At 43.4% G+C, this 19357-nt stretch overlaps 3 protein-coding genes across 4 annotated transcripts in view; 2 read left to right on the plus strand and 1 right to left on the minus strand.

Annotated features, from left to right (window-relative positions):
* Positions 1–2748: 2748 nt before the first annotated feature.
* trappc1 (trafficking protein particle complex subunit 1) lies at positions 2749–5460 on the minus strand. Of its 2 annotated transcripts, none has more exons than XM_024799807.2 (5): positions 5321–5460; positions 3992–4090; positions 3837–3907; positions 3611–3749; positions 2749–3026 (listed from the first exon to the last, which is right to left on the minus strand). In XM_024799807.2, exons 2-5 carry the CDS (start codon positions 4088–4090, stop codon positions 2898–2900), a joined length of 438 nt encoding a protein of 145 aa, XP_024655575.1. In that variant the 5' UTR covers positions 5321–5460; the 3' UTR covers positions 2749–2897. The 2 variants fall into 2 exon arrangements, with proteins under 2 accessions (XP_024655575.1, XP_014269550.1); XM_014414064.3 differs by lacking the exon at positions 5321–5460 and adding an exon at positions 4470–4585.
* On the plus strand, positions 4630–7514 carry psmb6 (proteasome 20S subunit beta 6). Its single transcript, XM_024799805.2, has 7 exons — positions 4630–4827; positions 5346–5413; positions 5497–5562; positions 6710–6775; positions 6857–6986; positions 7103–7247; positions 7327–7514. The coding sequence occupies exons 1-7, from the start codon at positions 4684–4686 to the stop codon at positions 7452–7454; spliced, it is 747 nt and encodes a 248-aa protein (XP_024655573.2). The 5' UTR covers positions 4630–4683; the 3' UTR covers positions 7455–7514.
* A 3620-nt stretch (positions 7515–11134) lies between these two features.
* Positions 11135–19357, plus strand: part of ephb4b (eph receptor B4b) — a 36367-nt gene continuing 28144 nt past the window's right edge. Inside the window, exon 1 of the mRNA XM_024799802.2 lies at positions 11135–11755. Within this exon, the coding sequence (XP_024655570.1) occupies positions 11638–11755 (118 nt within the window). The 5' untranslated portion in view covers positions 11135–11637. The remainder of the gene's footprint in view (positions 11756–19357) is intronic.

Consider the following 19357-nt stretch of genomic DNA (forward strand, 5'->3'; position numbering starts at 1 on the left):
GTCTGTCTGATTCAAAAAACCAAAAGTCTGAGTACAGATGTTAAACATGGCGTCCTGCCCATCAACCTCATGTATCTAGCTCTAATCTCACACACACACACTCACACACACACTTAAGTCTTTTTAAATAGAGAGAGGACAGTGGTAGAGTGAGATAGACAACCTGTCCTGGTTCAGGGAAGGCCCTGAATGCACCACGCAGCAGTGGATTAACCTATTTGTGTTCCTGCGTCCTCTAAACGTTCATAAAGCCGAGGCTTCCTTCACAGCAGCAGCTCGAGTGACGTGTGTCTGATACAACAGTACACACACGGTGGAGGAAACATCTGTAAACATCTGTTGTGCTTTTATCTTCATCTGTGTGTAATCCATCACATCATCTGTCCGAGCGGCAGCAGCCTCCACCTGCTGTCCACAGATTTCATTTTAAACCCTGAGATGCAAACATCTGGCAGAGACGGCACACACACAGAAGTTATAATAGCCCTGTGTTCACTGACACCTGAGGGAAACCCCCATGACCACAGGGTGGGGTTTTACGGCTGCCTTAATATGTCCCCTCCTCTCCTCCACATCGAGAGGAGCTGGTTGAGGTCGTATGAGGAGGCCAGCCGCAGGACATGATGGAAATTATTATCTCTTTATTATTTTTATATACAGATTGTTATATCTCAGACGAGTGAAGGGAAATTGTTTCACCTGCTCACACTGATTTTTCTTGCTCGTGATTCCTGTGACGGTAACACTGATACTTTTTGTTTCGTGAGGTCAAGTTTTGCACGTTTAACAGTGTTTTTTTCCACATTACAATCCTGGCAAAGGACCGTACCATTTTCAGGGGCAGGGATGTTAACCTGAGTCACAGTAACTGCACACGTTATTTAAAGTGTTGTAAACTCAGACATTTTAGGGTAAATAAATGTTTCTGTGGCTTTAATACTGAACTGCATGTGTCCATATTACTCAGTCACACCTGAATCCTGTGTTTAATCAGCACAGTTTAAGTCCTGTATTTATATTTCGTTTACACAGGTGATCCCACTGACACTCGGTGTCTCAGTTACAACACAGACCTGTTTGACCTCGATCTGCTGACACAGAGGTCATCCAAAGGACTGCGGCTGTGCTGCATGGGTGTGGATAAATCATGGATCCTGACCAGCCTCTGCAGTTTGTAGCTGCTCTGACACACACACAGGAAATCTTTACCAGCTCACAACACCTGCTTGATTTTAGATTTAACATCCAGATTGTATCAGATTGTATTCCTGCCTCGCACAGGAATCCACCGAGTTTGAGAATAAGTAAAGTGTTTTAAATCTTAGTTTATTTTTACAAAGTGAGGACAAGGAGAGGAAATCTTTATAAGTTGAGGACATTTTTAGATTCTTGGACACTTTCCTGTAAAGAAACAAAAGCACAGATTTCTCTGTGAGCACAAAGATCAGTGTTTAAGAACCGTACAGATGTTGGAGAAACACGGACCATTGTATCTGAATACACCAGGGACTTTTGTTTATGAGGACATTTTTAAGTCCCCACTTAAAGTCAGAAATCCCTGTGAAGTGGGGACTTGAAAGATTTCTTCTTGAGGACAGGGTTTAGTCACTGTAGTGAGGACATTTCTACATGTAAGGACATTATGATGGATACAAAAGTGCTACATAAACATGTTTCCTAGTCCACACATCTGTCTGCAACTGTCTGTCTGTCTGTACTCGTGACTGTTTGCAAGATGGTCCTCACATGTATGCTAAGACCAACGTGTGTGTTTCCAGCTGTTTGTTGGCAGTATGTTTTTCAGTGGGATTAGAGATTACACTGTGGACACACACACACTCCAATCATGATGATGTCATCACTTCATCTGCGGCTCCGCCTAATTTTTGCCTCTGCTTGTATTAAATGGTAAATGGTAAATGGCCTGTATTTATATAGCGCTTTACCCACAATGCACTTGAAAAATGATCAAAAGCATCTGATAGAAGCTGTGTGTTCGTCTGATGAGTGAGGCGGTTCAGCAGGTTGTTTCTGATTGATTGACTGATCAGGCCTTCTTTGTCCACAGTCGTGTGTTCAGCAGGTTGTTTCTGATTGATTGACTGATCAGGCCTTCTTTGTCCACAGTCGTGTGTTCAGCAGGTCAGGCGAAGTGTTCAGGTGTAGATGGAGACTCCGGTATCGGAGCTGCTTCCTACAGCTGAAGGACAGCATGTGGAGGGGGCGGGGTCAGCTCAGACTGAATCCAGCTGTTAATCAGTCAACAGACCTCAGGCCAGTTACATCACTCACATGTTAACTGTGTGTGTTCAATCAGAGCTGGTTTCTGAGGGTCGATCACACGAGCGCTTCCACCATCATTCACACTGATTTCTTCAGCTGTTACAGGATCAAACTCTGGGTTTATCAGCAGGATGTTCACAGACTCACATCCCTCACACAGGCTATGAGTCACGTGACGTGACAGACATAACGCTACACGCAATAACGAGGGTCAGAGGGCAAGTCTGCGCTATGCATTCTGGGTAATTCCCTCAGGCAGTGTACTTCTGCAGAGTTCACAAAGGCTCAATTTATCTGCAGTGCTGCACTTCGTGAGCTCACAGCCAGCAGCAGCGCCCCCCAGTGGTACCACCCAGTCAGCACAGTTTAAACCCTCAGCACTGTGCACACAGGGATCACTGCAGAGACATCATCATAAACTCCGGGTGTGAGCATCAGCAGAGAGTAACGACAGTTTCCAGGAAGTTCCACAGAGCTGCTTTTATTAAAGGTCAAAGGTCAGAGTGGCTTCATATACGTTTAATTCAAAAGACAAAACTTCCTGCCAAGGACATGAAAGAACAAAATAAATACATTAAACTCTCACTGTGAACGTGTGTGTGTGTGTGTGACGCTCAGGCGGCTCGTGGGCTGTAGTACGGCAGCGCTCTGATGAAGGCGTCCAGTCGGCTGCTGAACAGCTCGCTCTCCAAGGTCTGCGTGGATGTACAAACCGGGTTCTTCACGATTAGCTCCACGTACAGCTGACAAACACACACACACACACACACACACACACACACACAGTGTAAGTCTCTTTCACAATAAAGCCTGCAACACTTCCTGTTTAGCACAGACAGAAAACAGCAGCTCACAGATGATTATTATTAATATTATAGCCCGTCCCTTTGGATTCAGAACAAAACCAAACTGACAAGATTAAAAAAAAAACACACGTCAACATTTGAAGAGTAAAGTTTGTAACACACAAAGATCTGAACTAAAGAATTAAACGTTAATATGTGACAAATGAAATCTGTCAGCTCAACCCTTCAGGTGAATGAATTCTGGGTAAAAAAAAAACATTTTAGTTCAGCCTCAGTGTGATAATCTCTGGTCTCTCATGGACCGAATCCTGATGGCCGTTATAGAACGAGCAGATTTCTGTTTATATTATAACCATGATTCAACGTGTTGTTCTCTCTCATTTTCCAACTTCAACTCTTAAAAGATTCTTTGAGAAAGCAGATTAAATTTCACATAATTCAACGAAAAGCTGCAGTTCAGCCTGCTGGTTCTATAGATGAACCCACTCATAGGTGTGTGTGTGTGTGTGTGTGTGTCTCACATTGCTGTAGATGTGCTGCAGTGTGTCCCTGGCGTTGGTCACTGACAGGTCGGTGTTCAAGACGAACTTCAGGCCGCTCGGTGTCTCGTAGTAATGAAGACGATACTTACTGGTCTGAAAGGACAGGAACCCCTCCTTCCTGAGCACAGATAAGGACCACAGACAGGAGGACAGGTGGACAGACAGACTATCAGGAGGACATATTGACAGGTGATGTGAAGGATACATGTCCAGAGGAGACATCTTGCTGACGAAGGAGCGGATGGAGAAGAGCATCCCGTACATCAGCTTGAACTCCTGCAGACACACATAAACACACCTTTCCTTCACACACACTCTCCGTGTCTGATTTATTGATTGCTGATTGGTTTTGAGGCTCACCTCCTCCTTGGAGATGCCCGCCTGCTTCTTGCGGTTCCACTCGTTGTAATACAAACAGTTTCCATTGCGGTCAAATATGTACAAGTTATGAACCGTCATCTGCAACACAGCCGATCACAAATCAATTAACAGACATCCACCGATGATCACTCAGTGGCTCGGGGTATGCTGAATCAAAGACGAACTCCACCACAACATAAAAAGTGTTAACATTACTTTCTGTCCCGTGGGTATTCTTTTTACTGCAAAGTTTTAAATACCAGGGATAAAATTGCACATTTTTTATTGTAGTCTGGTCCTCCGCGATGCTCAGACGTAACACAACAGCCACTAAATTATCGGTTAACCTCATTTAAACACACCAGCTTTCTCTAATATGTTTAATTACTCCATTTAACGGAGAAAAACACGTTAAATGTTTTAAAATAGTCGTTATAATCAGGTTTAGCCGAAGTTTTTCTAATCCAGCTCAGTTTACCTTATCTTCCTGTTTCTCGCAGGACCCCAACTGCAGAGCTGTTCACTTAAGTGCCCGAATAAAACAGTTTCGAGGAAATTTATACAGCTAAGTTAGACTCTCTGAATTGAAAGAAGGTTGAGTTATTAAATCTAACTTGTAATTTAATCATATGCGAGTTGGTTTGTAACATGGATATTCCGCTAATAGCGTAAATAAAATATTGTTAGGCTTTATGCGCGGACAGCCTCTACTGAGTCCAGTTATTCATAGAGAGAAGATGGCGGCAGCACCGGTAATGATGCCGTACTTCGGCCAGCAAATTTCGTCCAAAAGTGACCTGGTCCCGGACTGGACCCGCCAGGAAGTCAGCACCGGGGTAAGTACGTGTAGCTGTGGTGTTGGGCCGGACCGAACCAGGCCCGGTTCGGTCCCGGTGGAGCGTCTTTAAACGGCAGGTAGCGGCTGAATGAGACAGCAGTTCTGCAGCAGCTAACAGCGGCTAACGGTAGCTGTGTTTGTGAGGAGATTCGGAGCACAGCGGGACCGGACCGGGCTAAACTGGGGGGTAGAGTCCGCGGAGACACACGTGTATCGGGTGGTTGATGAAAGATATTTAAATAACTACAGGGACGCGTGGAGAGCTGGCTAACGCTATGGTTGCATTATGGGACAGACTTTAACATTTCTTTGTTTTTCTCACTTGAGCGTTTTCAATGTGGCTTAAATGGCTTGTCCGATAATGAGCTCACCCGACAAACGAGTCATTTAACAGTCTGAGGAGGAGGAACACGGAGGGTGATGAAGCTGAGAGTTTAAACAGGAGAGATGCTGTCCGATAATGAGTGCAGGGTGTTTATCAGCCCGTTTACCTGTTTGTTTGTTGTCGTGTGTCAGACCACCATCATGGCCGTGGAGTATGACGGAGGAGTGGTGATCGGGGCCGACTCTCGCACCACTACAGGGTGAGAAAACAAACACTGAACACGTGATGATGAGTGCAGGAAACACTCCTTTAACCTCACCTGTCTGTGTGTGTTTGTTTCAGAGCGTACATCGCCAACAGAGTCACAGACAAACTGACTCGCATCCACGACAAGATCTACTGCTGCAGGTCAGTCCTGCTCACTGGGCTCCATCACAGGAACTCTAATCAGAGCACAGAAAACCTTTCAGAATAAAACAGCTATGTTTTTAATCTCAGGAAGCTCAGTCTTTCAAAATAAACTAGGTTAGAATCAGCAGTCCTCACAGAAACCCACAGTCTGCAGTCAGGACTTTTTTAGGGACTCTGTAGCCTTGCAGGAACACAAAGTAACCGCTTTAGCAACCCTGAAAACCACAGAGACATGAAGGGATCTAAAGCCTGGGACCAAGTTTAGGATCTCTGGGCTTCTTATTAAATTTCTGTGCCACTATCATCTTAAATAATATTAACAAGAACTTTTCTGAAGAAATTTAAAGGGGCCTGCCAGTTGGTGCGTATCAGTCGAGCCCGAATTGCCGTTTCTGTTGACCAGTCAGGTCCAGCAGGCCTCAGGTTGGAGCATCAAACGGCTTACAAAAACAGATAGTTTGTCTGTCTTTGCTCAATGTGATGGAAATTTTCAAAATATTGTAGGTTTCCCTGCAGGCCCTTAGTGAAGGTCTTTCTATCTGTTGCATTGTCTTGTGTGGGTGAAAAGGTAAGTGTTTATTTATATATATATATATATATATATATATATATATATATATATATATATATATATATATATATATATATATATATATATATATATATATATATAACGTTACTCCATCTAGTGTGGTACCAGCAGGGTAAAGGCTAATTATTGCTAATGGTAGCATGTGGGTTATCACTAGCATGTTAACAGGTTAACTAACATTAAGCTAATAGTAAGTGAACTGTAGCTTTTACATCAAAGTTAGCTGAAATGCTAATATTAACTGACATTAGCACGTGGGCCAGCAAGTTGTATAAAATGAACAGGAGTGCACGTTCAGCAGAACCTAAATGGCCTTTAATTGGGCTCCGACTGATACGCTTCAACTTTCTGTAGAAATGTTCTTTCTAAAATGTTTTTAAAATGATAGCGGCACAAACATTTGACACCACTTTGTCGGATTTGAAGAAGGGGGTCTGTTGAACCTTTGAGATGCCTGATGTTTCTGTAGCACCTTGAGAACTTGTCTGAGAAACTCTTGCCCTCCTGATGAGCGGCTCCTCAGCAGACGTCATGTTTGTGTTCTGGCTGCAGGTCTGGATCAGCTGCTGATACTCAGGCCATCGCTGAGGTCGTCGCCTACCAGCTGGGCTTCCACAGGTAACACACACAGCTTTGCACAGCCTTCCTGTCAGCTCAGGTGAGGCCAATACTCACCTGTGTCTTTGGCCCCGCCCACAGCATCGAGCTGGACGAGCCCCCATTGGTGGAGACGGCAGCCAATCTGTTCAGAGCGAGCTGCTACCGTTACAGGGAGGAGCTGACAGCTGGGATCCTGGTGGCAGGCTGGGACAAGAGGAAGGGCGGGCAGGTGAGACCGCACACCGCCTGGACACATGTGCTGGTGTAGTCCTTTGTGTGGCCAGCAGATGGTGCTGTTTCCACCCTGCAGACTGTAAAGCATCGTCTGTGTGTTACCTGTCTCAGGTGTACAGCGTCCCCATTGGTGGGATGTTGGTGAGGCAGCCGGTGTCGGTGGGCGGCAGCGGCAGCACCTACATCTACGGCTTCATGGACGCCAACTACAAACCCGGGATGAACAAAGAGCAGTGCATGGAGATCACCGCCGCAGGTAACGCACCGCCGCTGCTGCAAGGCATGCTGGGAGCTGCACTCCACAACCGTCTCGCTGACTCACTGTCTCTCCTCAGCTCTGTCTCTGGCCATGGAGCGGGACGGCTCCAGCGGGGGCGTGGTCAGGCTGGCCAGCATCTCGGAGGAGGGGGTGGAGCGACGCGTCATCCTGGGAAACCAGCTGCCCAAGTTCTCCACACACTGAGCGTGCTCCGTTCCACTCACGTGTCTGTTATGTTAATAAAGTTTTCATTTTGTCTCTTCACTGTCGTTGTCTCATTGATGCTAAAATAACCACAGATCAATCACACCAATACCATGGGTCACTTTGTGGGTGCAGTTCCCCGAGTGTCCAGCAGAGGGAGACACAGACTCAGCAGTGAGCTGAGTGCTTACAGTCAGGGCGATTCTGGGTTTAAGTTTGAGGTCAAAGGTCAGATCCTCAGGGGGTGTGGCACAGCCCGAGTCTCCTCTCTGAGCGCTGCTTTGAAGGTTTTATCTCATGTGTCCGCGCAGACCGGCGTCTGTCCGTCTGTCTACAGAAATAAAGGAGTTTAAAAAAGTCGCCTTTCATGGAGGCGCTTAGAAACGCTTCAAGCTGTGCAACAGGAAGTGCAGCTACCCACTGTCTTAAAGTGCTCGACAGCTGAGTTGGCCTTTTCTGACTTAAACGTTTTCCGTGATGAAGCGACAGGCCACTGTCAGTGTTGTTACTTTGAGGTGTCGTCTGTGGCTGATCTGCTGCGAGAGGAGACCAAAGGCTGGAGGGACGTTTCCACTGCCAGGTCACATGGGACGACCGACACTCACTGTTACTGAGTGAGAGAGGGGAGGCGTGAAGTCCACTTTTTCACCTGGACTCTTTATTAAGGAATAAGAAAGTGGATGTTCTCCGTCACAGCGACCCTCCTTCACCCATGAATCTGAGCTCTTCCTGTGTTTCCCCTGCTTGCAGCTCCACCTTCATCCTCCACCCCCCCCCCCCCCCCCCCCCCCCCCCCCCTCCTCCTCTGCACACGCTCAGACCATCTCAGGCTCTGCCGGTGTTGAGGTCGTTATGGTTTCTGCTTAGCAAAAGTTTTATTAGATCTTTTCTTTTTACTTTATTTGTTTTTATTTCCAGGTGGGTTTTAATCTTATATTTTAAACGTTTCCTATTTTTTATGATTTTTTTTAAATCATTTTTTTTTTGTTTTTGTTCTTTTAATTAAAAAAATCCCTTTTCTCAGTTAGTATTTATTTATTCTTTATTTTTACTTTATTTCTGCGTTTTGTGTTTCCCATTTTGTTTTTTTATAAGTACATATATTACCTCTATTTAAATTTTGTTTGTTTTTTTAATTTGTGTGCAGTTTAATTGTTTCATTTCTTTTTTTAAATAAAAAACTTTTTATGATTTTTATATTTTTTAACCTTTTTAATATTTTTTTCACTAATTAAAAATAAAATATAAATAATATTTGGTCTTTTTCATAATAGTTTTTCTGTCTTTTCGTTGTTATTTATTAATCCCTTATTTTTATTTATCTTATTTGTTTCAATCGTTTTTAGTTATTTTAAAATTTTCTCTGTTTCATTTTTTTCTGCAGTTCTGATTTTATTTCTTTTCACTTCTGATAATATTAAGTTTTAGGTTTTAAACTTTTAAATTCTTGATTTTTCCGATTTATCTGACTTTTTTTTATTTTAGGAATTCTTTTTAATTTCGACTCTCTTGCTATATTTTTTTGTCATTTTAAATTCATTTTATTTTGTTTTTCACCTTTTCAATTTAATTTAATTGAAGATCATTTTTATTTCTGCATTTTGAATCGTCGTGTCTTCCTCCGCTGTTGTGACATCACTGGGGGGCGGGACTCTCACCTGTCTGTCAGACGTGTCCGCTCGTCAGTCAGGTGACAGTTTCCCACAGGCCTCCTCTCCTCTCCATCCTTCCTCCTCCTCCTCCCTTCCTCCTCCACACACACACACACGCACACACACACACACAGACATACACACACACACACACGCACACACACACACACAGACATACACACACACACACACGCACACACACACACACAGACATACACACACACACACACACACACACGCACACACACACACAGACATACACACACACACACACACACACAGACATACACACACACACACACACACACACACGCACACACACACACACAGACATACACACACACACACACACACACACACACACACACACACGCACACACACACACACAGACATACACACACACACACGCACAGACACACACACACACACACACGCACAGACACACACACACACACACACACACGCACACACACACACACAGACATACACACACACACACGCACAGACACACACACACACACACACACACACACACACACACACAGGACTTCTCGTCAAGCTGAAATGTGACTTTTTCCCACTGTCAAGAGTACTGACCACTGATTAGAACCATCAGGAATAAATAAGACAAAGTGTAATAAATGTATAATAAATGTGTAATAAAGTAATAAAGCGGAGCACAGTGATGCAGATATGTGTCAGTATCATGTGTGTTCATCAGCTTTTTTTATAACTGATGATTCAGCCCTGATTAGAAAGACAACAGACAGATTAAAACACAGAAAATATGATTTGTTTAGACTTTTATTAAAGCTGGTTTGATCATTTTGTTCATATTTTATTTAATTTCTTTAATTTTTCAGGAGCTGAACTAGAGAAATTTTCTTAGGGTGGCATGAAAATCAAATAGGGTGGCAAAATGAAAGCTTTTAAAAAACACACATGTGCAGGTACATGTGTTTAAAATGATTCAAGTGCAGTAGGTTTACACGTTTGATATAAATACAGTCTATTTTCTCAGCTCACATGAATGAACAGCTCAGTTAAATTAAACATGTGAGTTTTCATTGTATTTACTGTCGCCTGTATAATAAATAAACATGTAGCCATGGGGCGGTTCATTACAAACACAAGTCTCACTTAAGTTTCACCTTTTTTTTTTGAAAACAAAAGATGTCATGAACAAAATCTGAAGCCAAATTTGTCAGGATTTGTTGGATGAACCCTCTGAGGTCCAGAATATAATTGGCCATTTTGACTCGCTTTGATTTTCCATTTGTATTTTATCCTTTCTCCGCTGCCTTGCTTGGGATCATTCTTTCCGGCTCAAACTCACGTGTCTGAATTTTCAGTTGTTTTTTTTATTGACATTCTGTAGTAACACAACTGATGTGAAATCACACAAAAACATAAAATCCTACTATCAGTTATATGTTTTGTAAAAACCACATGTTTAGTAAATTATTTTCTGCACACATTTTGGTAAAAAATAAGCTTATAAACAGCTATTTATCTAAACATGCAGCCAATGCATCTTCCGTTTGTTGTACAACCATTTAAAATACTACTAAAACTAAACCAAAACAATCAGGTGTCGCGATAAGATGCCCACAAATTATGTGTGCCGGTAAAAACAGGACACAGGAGAACACCTTGACAACAGGCTGGATTTCGACCTGGAGACAGTTTACACTGCTTTGTGACATTCATTATTACTCCCATTGTCACACGAAACAATACAGTGACTACACAACAAACTACACAACACAACACACTAACTACACACTTCGCCACAGATCGGGCACATTGCCGCGCGTATAGATCCGTCCCTGCTTTTTTAAGGAATTTGAAGTTTTTGGTCGATTTGGTCTCCAGGCTTCAAAAACAGACATGCGCAGACACGTTCTCTCCACATTCCTTCACAGACTGTCTTCGCTGAGCCCCGCCCCCTTTGGAATGGCAGGCTCCTTCAGCCACTCACACTGCGGCTGCGGGTGTGTGGGCGTGGTCTCATCCAGAGGTGGAGGCAGAAAGTTGGAGCAGCTTTTGTTCTCAACTTTTTGTGCGCGTGTGAGCTGGAGCCGCAGACTGGAAGCACTGGGAGCGCTGGTGTGAGCTCCGAGAGTGTGTGTCCGCGGTGTCCGTGTGACTGTAACTGCGGCTTGGCGTGTGTGAGTGTGTCTGTGGTTCGGGACCCCCACCTCCAGCTGTCCCACCGACCCCTGTGCGCTCTCCAAGCCGCCTCTCGCTGCTCCTCAGACGGCCTCGCAGGCAGCCGCGCCCCGCTGCTCTACGCTGGAGGAGAGAGGAGGAGGGGATGGAGGAATGAGGGGGAGCCGGGTGGGAGCAGAGAGCAGGCTGAGAGCTCGGAGCGGCTGAAGGAGTCGGGTGCCGTGACTCCCTCCGGCCTTCATCTTGGACACTTTGAGGACTTTTTTCTTTTTCTCGAACTTTTCGGCTCCAATGAGGCGCGCGCGGCCGGCGGAGACCGAGCCCAGCTGACGTCAGTGATCGGTGATCGATAGGTGTAATGGGAGTAATGGGGGCTCAGCGGGGCCCCGTGGCCCACGGCCGGGCCTCCTCCTGCCGCGGGCTGCTGCTCCTCCCGCTGCTGGCGGTGCTGCTGGGCTCCTGCAGGGCGGAGGAAGGTGAGTACTGATCAATACACTCGTTATCGACCACAGCTGCTGATCGATCAGACTGCATCGGCCCAGAAACGATGACGTAATGTTACAGACCCATCGATCCTCAGAGAGAGGTTCAGTCACACACCTCGGAGGGGAAACCGGACCCCTTTCTTCTTCTTCTGTGGTTAATACGTTTTTACATTCAGCTCAGAGAAGTTTGACAAATATTCACACAAAAGTACACAAATGTACGACTGACGTGCTTTTACTGCAGCAGAGTCTGAGTGGCAGTGAAATCCGTCTTTACTGCAGTAAACTCGGGTTTCTTCGCTCCGTCTGTCCCATCAGCAGGTCTGTGTTCAGGGTTTGACCCTGTGGTTTATGATAAATAGGATTCTCAGACACTGCACAGTGAGGAGAGCTTGTGCCTGTAAGCAGGTGCAGGTAGTGAGCTGTGCACACCTTTACCTGCATGTTCATGAGTAGCTGACTAACTGCTTGGGTCCGTTGCTCATACCGAGGCTGCGGGTCAGCCTCCCCGCCTCTGTGAGCCTCTGCAGGGCGACGGCGTGGAGCCGTGTGGCTCTGAGGGTCTGATGAGGGCTGTTGTTGTGTTGTTGTGGCTCTGCGGTTTACTTCTTCACTCATTCTAAGGAGCCTCCACAGTAATGACATGTTAGCTGTGGCTGTGAGCGGGACACACGGCAGGTCAAAGGTCAAGGTCGAGGAAAACAGAACAGCAGACAGTTTGAGGCTTTAGGTGGAAACAGCTGAACGTGTTTGTGTTCTCACTGTTTTAGTTTTAACACAACACAAACGTAAAACATGAGAAAAATCTCAACTGTGACTTAAAGTTGCTGTTTAGAAGATAAAGTGTGTAGAAATGTTTGTGCTGATCAGATTAGAAATCAGATTCACTCAAAAATCCAACCTTTTATATTTTGTGCGTTACAGTAAAACTTAAACTGAAAACTTTTGTGCTTTTATAAAAGTGTCAAACATTTTGTTAACGTGTTTTATCTTGATAAAATCTAAAAGAGCCAATCAGACATTAGGACAGCAAACACGGGGGGAAATAAATAAACACGTGAGAATAAAACGATAAGAAACGAGGAAGCATCCTGTTCACTGAGAAATAAACAGAAAAAATCAGTAGTCTCTGAGAGCGCACACTCACAGTTTACCATGAGCCTATCATCGGCTGTGACCGAGCAGGACGCTGTCTGAGCGCGCTCAGTCGGCTCCAGCGTTTCTCTGGTTTTTGTTGTTGAGCTCTAACGTGAGAGGAGCCCAGGCTGAGCTGAGCTCCCACCTGGGCTGATGTGGCCACAGATCAGCCCAGCCCAGCTCAGACAGAGCTCTGGAGCTTTTTACTGCAGCTGATTCGAGGATTTATTGGTTATTGATCAGGAATCCTCTTACACGTTCAGTGCTGTGTCTGAGCAGCAGTAAAAACAATCATCCTTCTGTCATCACGCGACTCCACCGTGTTTAAATTCAGTTTTTAGCTTCAGGGCCATCTGGAGATAACAAATCAGCGTTAGCACTTTCAGGCTGTGTTAGCTCAGAGAGCAGAAGCTCGCCGGTTTATTAGGACCAGCCAGGCTAAATGTGACACGGTTTCGTTTTCCTGATAAAGCGGTCATGTGATCAGAGAAGCTGCTGTTTCCAGAGCGCCTGTTGACGCCCCAAAAAACCTAAACCAGCTTTAAAACTGTTAAACATGCGTGCTGATACCCGCTGAGGGGAGCCAGTTTAAAACCAGCAGGCAGGAAACCAACAGTGCTGCAGCTGCTTCAGATCAGCATGTGACTGGTTACCAATACCTTATCTATCATGCCGTTTGTCAACACAAAGGAGCAGCTGACTGTCACGTGACCCCCCTCCCCAACAGGAAGAGGACAGGAAGTAGAGACGCAGGGGCCGAGGGTCTGAGAGCTGAAACAACAAACTGTTTGATAGCTGATAAATGGTTTAACTGCAGGGTTATTGATCTACAGATACCTGCTCGGTAACATTTCACTCATTAAAACCGGAGCCGAGACTTCTGGCAGCCATGTCATTGGTCAGGTAGTGCCATTAAAAATGCTCAAAAAGGCTCCAACAGCAAAAACTTAGCTACAACCCTAATAATGCAAACTTTAAGCCTTGTTACAGTTTAAACAGCTGAGTTATTAAGGCATTCATCCTCCTTCACAGTTGTGCTGTTAGAAACGAGCATAATTACATGTGAATAAAAAGTAGAGGACCGATAATGAAGCCCTGTGGAACTCCACCACCTGTAAAACAACACCTGTCTCCACAGAAACTCTGAACTAGGCCTAAAATGCTTTGAGTGACGGCTTCTGAGGTTCTTATACACACGTCCTCATATTTCTCTAACACCTCCTGCCTCTGTCATTAATCTGCATCTCTGCCTCAATAAACCACTACACTTCTGTTTCACAGTGTTTTTGTCTCAGACTGATTGTATTCATTTGTGCTGTAAACATGGACGTTTTAGTCCGAGGATGGAGTCGGCGCTTTAGTCTCGAGTGGACATTGGAGGAACTCACGACCGTATTAAACCTCAGCAGCCTCGTGAGCGTGTGTGCAGTCGACTGAAGTTTACACAAACAGACACTCAGGAAGACTTGAGGATAAATAAATAACAGATTCACACACACTCGCTCTTTAACGGCAGGTTAATCAGCAGCTGAGTGTGTTTGTGTGTGTGCTGGAAGCAGGATCATTGTTTCCTGCCAAACCAGAAAATTACCAGTTAGAAAACAATAGTGTGTGTGTGTGTGTGTGTGTGTGTGTGTGTGTGTGTGTGTGTGTGTTCAGACTCTGAAGGCTGTTTGAAGCCTCTCTGGGACTTTACTGTTTAACCCTTTGAAGGATCATCCAGCTTTGCTTCACCCGGTTAAGCTTCGCTCTCTGTGCCAGCTTCTCGCGCTCCACCTCTCAGCATAGAGGGTCACATGAAATCAGGAGTTTCTCACATAAAAACAGTGAAATTAGCTAAAGTGGTTAAATTAGACATCTTTCCTCTGGACTCTGGTGCCGCAGAAGCTTTTTTTTACTGTGGGTGTGTCCACATATTGTGCTCCATCTGCTCCCTGTCTTTTCTCTCCTCTTGTCTTTGTTCTGTTGTTCTTATTTTAACCCCGCGCACACACCAAACCTCCCCCTCTCCACCTCTTTCTCCTGCCTCCACCTCTCCCTCTCGGCGCCTTCCTTCCGTCCATAAATCCCTTTAAAGGCGCTGGATTTAATTTCTGACTGAGGATTTACATGTTAAGTGCCGGTTTGTTAATCTGTTGATTGGCCCTTTGGAGGTTTAGCCCTCACACTCACAATAAAGATGGGCATATGAGACCTGTGAGAGTGTCGCCAGGATTTTCAAAATAAAATGCCAGCCACACGTTAGGTTTGACCTTTCTAACAATATCAGCTGTAACATTTAAATGAGTGCACAAATGGTATGTCCAGAAAGAGAAGCACGTGACGTTTTTAAAGAAAGTAATAATAATAATGCATTTAAAAGCACAAAAATAGGAATTTTGTTCTCTCAAAGTTAAAAGTGTTTGCATTTTTCAGTGTTAAAAATAACCTGACCAGGTAGAGGAGGGTTTAGGATAGGGCTGCTCAATTAATCGAATTTTAATCACAATTACGATCGGGGCTTTCAACGATCATTAAAAATGACTGAGCCGATTATTAGCCCCTCCCTCGTGCTTTACTCTTGCGCTGCTCTGTGTGGCAAATCCAGCGCACCTCTCTGCATTTCGAACACGCGTCACAACAATTAAGAGCGGCGGTCCCCAACCCCCGGGCCTTGGACCGGTACCGGTCCGTGAGTCGTTTGGTACCGGGCCGCGAGAGTTGAGGCTCAGGTGTGAAATGTCTGGTTTTCAGGGGTTTTATCGGTTTTCAGCGTTATTTTGTTATCGTTTTGATTGTTAACTCGGTTTTCCTCGGTCTTTTCACGTGTGTTATGAATAAATCATCTTTTTTTCGGTACCGGTTTTATTTTGTTGCATTTATCCGCGACACCTTAAAGGCCGGTCCGTGAAAATATTGTCGGGCATAAACCGGTCCGTGGCGCAAAAAAGGTTGGAGACCGCTGATTAAGAGGACCCGAGGGAAGCTCGGAAAGCTAAGCATAAGTTATTTGGAGAGGAGAGTGACTGCTGTTGGTTGAAAAGAGAGGTTAAAAAAAAAACTTCAGTGGTGTTGCACACTATTTTATATTATTTTTTAAAGTCATTATTCAATACATTGTTATTGTTAACCCTTTAAAGCCGGTCAGAGCAGCACGCTCCGTTTTGTGTAACTATTTTTAAATCCCTGTAGAACCTGAACCGTGTAAGCTAGCGCAATATTTTTTTTTGCATATGAAACCGGAGGAGTTGTACTTACATCTTATGCCATCAGCTTGTCCTCGGTCACGGTTTCCTTCCACATAAAGCTTTGCAAAAATTGCATAAAAAGCGCTTGCAGGAACAAAAACATAATATTCCAGAAACACGCTTTGCCGATCCGATCAGCTGTTCCTAACACTTCCCACAGTGAAACAGACATCAGTGCGAACTATCACATATCCGCCATTTCCTGCCCGAAACCGGAAGTGACGTTATTTTCGCGGAAAATGTAGTTTTTTACTTGTAGGCCTTAAAAGCCTATACTGGTCATGTTTGACTTTTCTGAATAGTTTCTGAGATGCTTAGAACTCAAATTGCACTGCTGGAAATAGTTTATTTTGATGCACCTTCTGTTTTCTTTGCAAATTTGCATCATAGGATTGTTTTTTCGTTTTTTCCTGCAGTGTATATAAAAATTGCTGTATCTCCAAAATAAAACTATGAAGACACTCAAAATAAATTTCCTGTTGTAAACTATTTTTTGCAACTTTTTTGTATTTAAAGTTTTGAGGGATGAACCTCTTAAATTTCTCCAAGTAGAAATATATGTAAAAAAACAAAAACGATTTTCAATTTTTTTTGTAGTTTATTGCACTTTTTTGCAATTAATGTAGTTACTATGGACTTAATGCATACATATTATTAAAATATGGGCTATAACAGTTGCATAGCAAATTGAAATGCTCCCAAAAATGGCACTACAACATGTAAAAAAATAATATAAGCTCTGGCGGACTTGGTTCTATGGTAGGTCTTAAAGGGTTAAATAAATATCGTCAAATAATCGAGATCTCAATTTCAGTGAAAATAATCGTGATTATCATTTTTGCCATAATCGAGCAGCCCTAGTTTAGGATTGTAAACACACTAACAGTGAACACCCATCTGAGTCCCAACATTCATAAGAATCAGACACCAATAAAGCGTTCACATTAGTATTTGCTGTTACCATAACCGATATAATGTATACATAATATTGTAAAATTATTACATTTGAATTAATATTATTATTAAAGCATAATTTGAAAAGCTGAAGGAAAATATTTCATGTTGTGATGCAGAAGAACCTATCTCTGAGGAGCCTGGAGTAAACCAAAGCATCTGCACATTTATTCACAGATGGTAAATAAACAGGCAGAACAACAGCTGAGAGCAAAGCTAAAAATATGTTTTAAAAGAGATATGATCTCAGTGTCTTCAGTTTGCCCACAAAATAAAATTTTTAGAGAATATATAAGATCATTTGCTTAAAATGTTACTGATACAAATATGAAGTTCCCCTTTAACCTTTGTGACATGCGCCCCAACACCCATCAGTGGACATTAAAAAACATTTTTAAAAAGTGTAGAAAAAAACCCTTAGTTTTTCTCTATATGGAATACTTCGTGGAAAACCGTCAGGATTTAAGAAATCTTCATCAGATGAAGTTTTGTTTGTAACCTCACCCTGTCCGGCGTGCTGTGACAGGCAGATATTTAACGCTTTCAGCTCTGTTATTTACCAAGACTATAATTTTACATGATTTGTGGATGGTTTATATTACAGTGAAAGAGGTTAAACCAGAATGGCTGAGGACCAACAACAGAGCCCTGGGGAACTCCGCTGGTTAAAAGAACACATTCATTAAAAAGTAGTAATAATAGTAAAACAGTGGTGTTACCTGTTCTCAAAGCTGTGTCTCTGTTTCATAGTCAAAACAAGCTTTTCATAACTGTAGAAGCAGATTAAAATCTTTCATGTTGGAGCAGAGGGAAGATTTGCTTAGAGGACAATTTTAGGATTCTGGGAAAGCGTCCAGAGCAGCAGGAAGTCAAACTACCTTAACTGAGAATGACGCACGCTGATGCTATGATCTCAAGCTTTTTCTGACATACCTGTTTCTGAAGCTAAAAAAGTTCCTTCACCTCACATTTAGTCACCGAATGATTAGGTTCAGTGAAAAATGTCCATAACCAAGGGTAATTCTCTCAAACGCCATCAAAGCCTTTGATTTCATGTTTACACCCCTACACCAACCCCCACAATGGCTTTATGTCCTCCCAGAGGGCTCCACCCCCCAGGGTGGAAAGCCTAAAGCTATAATGTAATGTCAAAACAGTCGATAGCTGAACAGCTCTGTAATCATCCCATCGAACCTTCCTGTTTCCATTTTTCAGCTCACCGCCTCCATCATTAAAACTGATTCAGAACACTAAAGTTTGAATCATTACATTTTCTAACTTCAAACCTCATCCAGAAAAGAGGATTTTAATGACGTTTCTAAATTTTCCTGTTCTTTCATCTTTTTGGAGCCTATACGATGAACAGTGGAAAGTTTTGGGAACCTTCACCCGACTGCTTTCACTAAGTTTAACGAGCGTCAAAGTTACGTAACCACGGTTCTATGAGTGTAGGCGCAGCTGACCAAGAGCTGGCGGCTGCTTTTGTGTTTGTTGCTTTTATGGTGAATTCTCACAGTGTTTGCTGTTCTCCATCTTCCTTCATCGGGTTAAGAAATTGTGTTTGTTCTGAGTTAAGTGGGTAACGGAGCCCACCCAGTAGTGTTTCAGCGATGTTTGGAAGTGCCTACATTCAGATATGTCAGATGAGGTTTTTAATTGCACAAAAGCTTTCCATCCATTTCAATCGAGTCATTTTCGATAAACAATATAATAAACTTAATGTGAAGGCTCTAGGATGGTTATTTTTTTAATTATAATAACTAGCCTGATAAACCCAAATTGTTTAAATGCATAACATCCAATCACTGATTGATTTACTTGTTTAAGTTATGTTTTGTCTGGCAAACATGTCACATTAAATAAATAACTTTGTTGCGGGTAAAACTGTATTATTGTAATGCAGAGAAAACACATGTGCAGTCTTTTTAAAGTCTTAAATATTTAATGTGAATTACCTTTTGAATGCACCTTACTCCTCTTTTCATTGTGAGTGCCTAATCTAGAGCCAGTTTCATGCATTTCAAATTAACCAAACAAAAACTAAACCACTTTCTACGACTGAAAATATCTCCCACATTTTGCCAAAAAAGACATTCACCAGTGATTGGTAGAAGGAGCCCACAGATGCTGCGGCCTCCATGAATTTCGTTTTTCCTCGTGTAAATTACCCCCGGTTTCCCTTTGTAAAGTTCAGCCTTCAAACCTGTTGAAATGTGGGCTGGTTGTCAAAAGGCACAGAGGCAGAACTGGCTCTGCACTGGCATCACGTCGATGG

This window comes from Maylandia zebra, unplaced genomic scaffold (assembly GCF_041146795.1).
Source record: "Maylandia zebra isolate NMK-2024a unplaced genomic scaffold, Mzebra_GT3a scaffold01, whole genome shotgun sequence".
NCBI lineage: Eukaryota > Metazoa > Chordata > Actinopteri > Cichliformes > Cichlidae > Maylandia > Maylandia zebra.

Bases quoted from the DNA above. Each gene is read 5' to 3' on its own strand.
- trappc1 (XM_024799807.2), bottom strand. From the start codon at position 4,090: ATGACGGTTCATAACTTGTACATATTTGACCGCAATGGAAACTGTTTG. The intron at 3,908-3,991 runs GTGAGCCTCAAA...GTGTGTCTGCAG, and splicing joins CGGGCATCTCCAAGGAGGAG to GAGTTCAAGCTGATGTACGG. The intron at 3,027-3,610 runs GTGAGACACACA...TGTGTTTGTCAG, and splicing joins TGCAGCACATCTACAGCAAT to CTGTACGTGGAGCTAATCGT.
- psmb6 (XM_024799805.2), top strand. From the start codon at position 4,684: ATGCGCGGACAGCCTCTACTGAGTCCAGTTATTCATAGAGAGAAGATG. The intron at 4,828-5,345 runs GTAAGTACGTGT...GTCGTGTGTCAG, and splicing joins GCCAGGAAGTCAGCACCGGG to ACCACCATCATGGCCGTGGA. The intron at 6,987-7,102 runs GTGAGACCGCAC...TACCTGTCTCAG, and splicing joins ACAAGAGGAAGGGCGGGCAG to GTGTACAGCGTCCCCATTGG.